This window comes from Buceros rhinoceros, unplaced genomic scaffold (assembly GCF_000710305.1).
Source record: "Buceros rhinoceros silvestris isolate BGI_N320 unplaced genomic scaffold, ASM71030v1 scaffold29290, whole genome shotgun sequence".
Classification (NCBI taxonomy): domain Eukaryota; kingdom Metazoa; phylum Chordata; class Aves; order Bucerotiformes; family Bucerotidae; genus Buceros; species Buceros rhinoceros.
Window position 1 is genome coordinate 1,846 of NW_010388305.1, and position 3,378 is coordinate 5,223.

At 50.8% G+C, this 3,378-nt stretch overlaps 1 protein-coding gene across 1 annotated transcript in view; it reads left to right on the forward strand.

The window, feature by feature from the left end:
* The window catches only part of LOC104501694 (YTH domain-containing family protein 2), a gene marked incomplete at its 3' end in the record, with an annotated part of 4,734 nt that extends 1,359 nt beyond the window's left edge, over window positions 1-3,375 (forward strand). The window contains exon 2 of the mRNA XM_010145551.1: window positions 2,569-3,375. Within this exon, the coding sequence (XP_010143853.1) occupies window positions 2,587-3,375 (789 nt within the window). The remainder of the gene's footprint in view (window positions 1-2,568) is intronic.
* Between the last annotated feature and the right edge of the window lie 3 nt (window positions 3,376-3,378).

A 3,378-nucleotide genomic window follows, 5' to 3' on the forward strand; every position in this document is an offset into this window, starting at 1 on the left:
AAAGCTTTATTTAAATCTCCTAAAGAGGATGAAAGTTGCTCTAATTGTGTTAGAAGCAATATGATATTTTACCCTCTTTTGCATGTTTGATGAGGCACTTCTGAATATTTAGTTTCTTTTTGTGTGTGGTAAAAACACGTTTTGAAAATAAGGAAGTGACTGGAGTGGATCTACCTCAGGAGGGGGAGCAGAGCTGCTGCTCTAGAAATGCATCAGGAGCGAGGTGAAACTCTCCTGGTAGCTTTGAATGGAACTTTAGGGTGATTTTATCTTGTGTCACCACGCTGTGCTGCTTGTCAGCTCTCACCCCTGCCCTGACACTGAGTGTGATAGAAAACAAACCACCATGGTCCAGTCTGGAGAGGGCTGAGCCAACCTGCCAGGCTCCAAACCATGAAGGTATCAAAGTGGGCACCTCTGTAGTGGAGATGGGAAAAGGAGTTAGAGATAGAGCTCTGAAAAATGAGTTACACAGAGCCGGATGCTGCTGGGTAACGTGCGCGGCTGCTGGAGTCACTCTTGTCTGCACAAGCACGAGGGAACTAGGCTGTAAAGTTTCAGTGGGACTGTTACTGGTCATCCTGGTAACCGAGGATGCTGTGTGCTTTAAAGCGCAGACACACAGTGAGTGAGTCTTCAGCAGTTTCAAACCCAGACGCTCTACAGCAACACTGAGCCAGCACGGGCTCTGCTGCGGGGCGGAGAGGAAGGGTGGATTTGAGGAACTAACTGTGCAAAAAGCCTTAGTCACCGGGGGAAATCAGGAGCCGGTGCAGCGTTATTTGCATGCCAGCCAGGAGCCGTGTCGGTTGTGCGAGTGCAGGGCACCAGAGCGAGCTGGAGCATTCAGTAGCGAAGCGCAGCTCGAGGCATTCGGGGTGAACAGCAGCAGCGAGCGACTGGAATCCGCTGCGAGCCAGCAGGACTCGGTGCGTTTAACTCCTGTGCAACCTCCGTGCTGCGTGAGCGAGGCTGTGTTAAAAATACCTCCTGAAGTTGAACGTCTGTAGGTTTTAATCTGACAGTGATGTGCTTCGAGGAAGAAGCCCATGGAGATGAGCTGGCTACTCTGCCTGCAGGGCTCAGGTCTGAGGTGTGGGCCGGCGGTTTGTGTTCCATTAACGCTCATTTCCAGGAGAGTGGGGTGTTACTGTGGTAACTGAAGGGATTGTCTTCTGAGGTGACTTCCAAATAATAATATTTTTAAGTTCCTTCATTTGCTTTACAAATGAGTGTCAGTGTTGGTGCTTTTGGACAGCTTGAGCCCTAAAGGCTGTTCCTTGGTTTGGGGTTAGCAGGACCGAGTTCCTCTGTTGGAAAAACTGCACCCTGGGTAAGGGCTAGTTTTGGTATTAATTCTTGCCTTCCTTTGGGGAGAATAAAGTTGGGGCTGGCTTAGCCCTGAACCTGTTGCTTTTGTTTAACCAGTGGAAGGTGGAGAGGCAAACCAGCTATTTCTGGAGGGTGCCCAAGCCATCTTGAGAGTCTCTGTGGATTTCAGCATGGCATGAAAGTCCTCCGGGAGCCACGCTTGGCACATGAAAACATGATTCAATGAAAAAGGGAGCAGAGCCTGCTGCAAGCCAAGCTTTTAAATGGGCTCTGAACCTGCCTGTGATCTCCTCTGCACTAGGCTGGCTGCACCCGGCTCCCAGTTATGGGGTGAAAATGTCCCTTAGCAGGACTTTAACCACCCCCCACAGTGGTTTGAGTGCTCAGTGACAGATTATGGAAGCAAATCTTGGTGATCTTTGAGAGTTCACTAATTGTAAAACTAGGCATTTGTTTTCATAACCTAAAGGCTACTTGAGTGTTAAAAGGGAGACTAAAGCATGGAACAACCTTTTTTTCTCCCCTTTCTGGATTTGAAGCCTGTTTTTTTTGTGCTGGCACCACACTCCTGTTGAAACCCTATTGACTACTCCCTATTTTCAGGTATTTTTTTAGTGTGTGCCACAGCACTGGAGCAGTTTGTGTTTTGAGCATGTGACTTTAAACTCCTGTTTGTTTGCAGGTTCTTATGTGCTCTGAAACGTTAAATTGTGGCACTAAAGCTGTTTTCATGGGTAATAAGTTTAAGGAAGGCAATTAGGGACGTGGATGATTTCAGCAGTGCACTTCCACCGGACGTTTTTCCTCCATACTCCACTTCTCTGCATCCTTCCCCAAACCCTTCCTCAGACACTAGAAAAAGGGCTGAAAAAGGCAAGAAAACCCTCTTTGGAAGCAGCTCTGAAAAGCAGAAGGTAATGTTTGGATGCTGGTTTTCTAGGCAGAGCTCTGGGGCTGTCCAGCGTCCAGTTCTACCTGGGGAACACCACGCACTCCCATCTCGCCAGGGAAGCTCGCTAAGCCTTTGTGTTTAATCTTTTTGGCAATAAAACAGTTTTTAGAGCACCAGTAACAAAGGAGATGTTTCAAGGCCCAGCCTGTTTATCTGCCCAGCCCTGAGGTAGGGAGGGGTGGGGCCTGGCAAGTCTAACGTGGCTTTTGTTCCTGGTCCCGTGAAATGTGTTCACCTCCTTCTGACTACTCGGCGCTCACGTTTTGCTGTGGTTTTTTTTCCAGAACAATGCCTACACCGCAATGTCTGATTCCTACTTACCCAACTACTACAGTCCCTCCATCGGATTCTCCTACTCCCTGGGCGAAGCTGCCTGGTCGACGGGGGGTGACCCCCCCATGCCCTACCTGACCTCCTATGGACAGCTGAGCAACGGGGAGCCTCACTTCCTCCCAGACGCCATGTTCGGGCAGCCCGGCGCCCTGGGCAGCACTCCATTCCTTGGGCAGCACGGCTTTAACTTCTTTCCAAGTGGGATTGACTTCTCGGCTTGGGGGAATAACAGTTCTCAGGGACAATCCACTCAGAGCTCCGGCTATAGCAGCAATTACGCCTATGCCCCGAGCTCGCTGGGGGGGGCCATGATCGACGGGCAGTCCGCCTTCGCCAGCGAGACCCTGAACAAGGCTCCTGGCATGAACACCATCGACCAAGGGATGGCGGCTCTGAAGCTGGGCAGCACGGATGTGGCAAGCAATGTCCCCAAAGTCGTCGGTTCGGCTGTCGGTAGCGGATCCATCACCAGTAATATTGTGGCGTCGAACAGTTTGCCACCGGCTACTATTGCTCCTCCAAAGCCAACCTCCTGGGCTGACATTGCCAGCAAACCAGCCAAGCAGCAGCCCAAGCTGAAGACCAAGAATGGAATCGCCGGTTCGAGCCTTCCACCACCTCCAATCAAACATAACATGGATATTGGAACTTGGGATAACAAAGGGCCGGTGGCGAAAGCCCCGTCACAAGCCTTAGTGCAGAATATCGGTCAGCAGCCAGCCCAGGTGTCCCCTCAGCCCGTGGGGCAGCAGATCAATAAC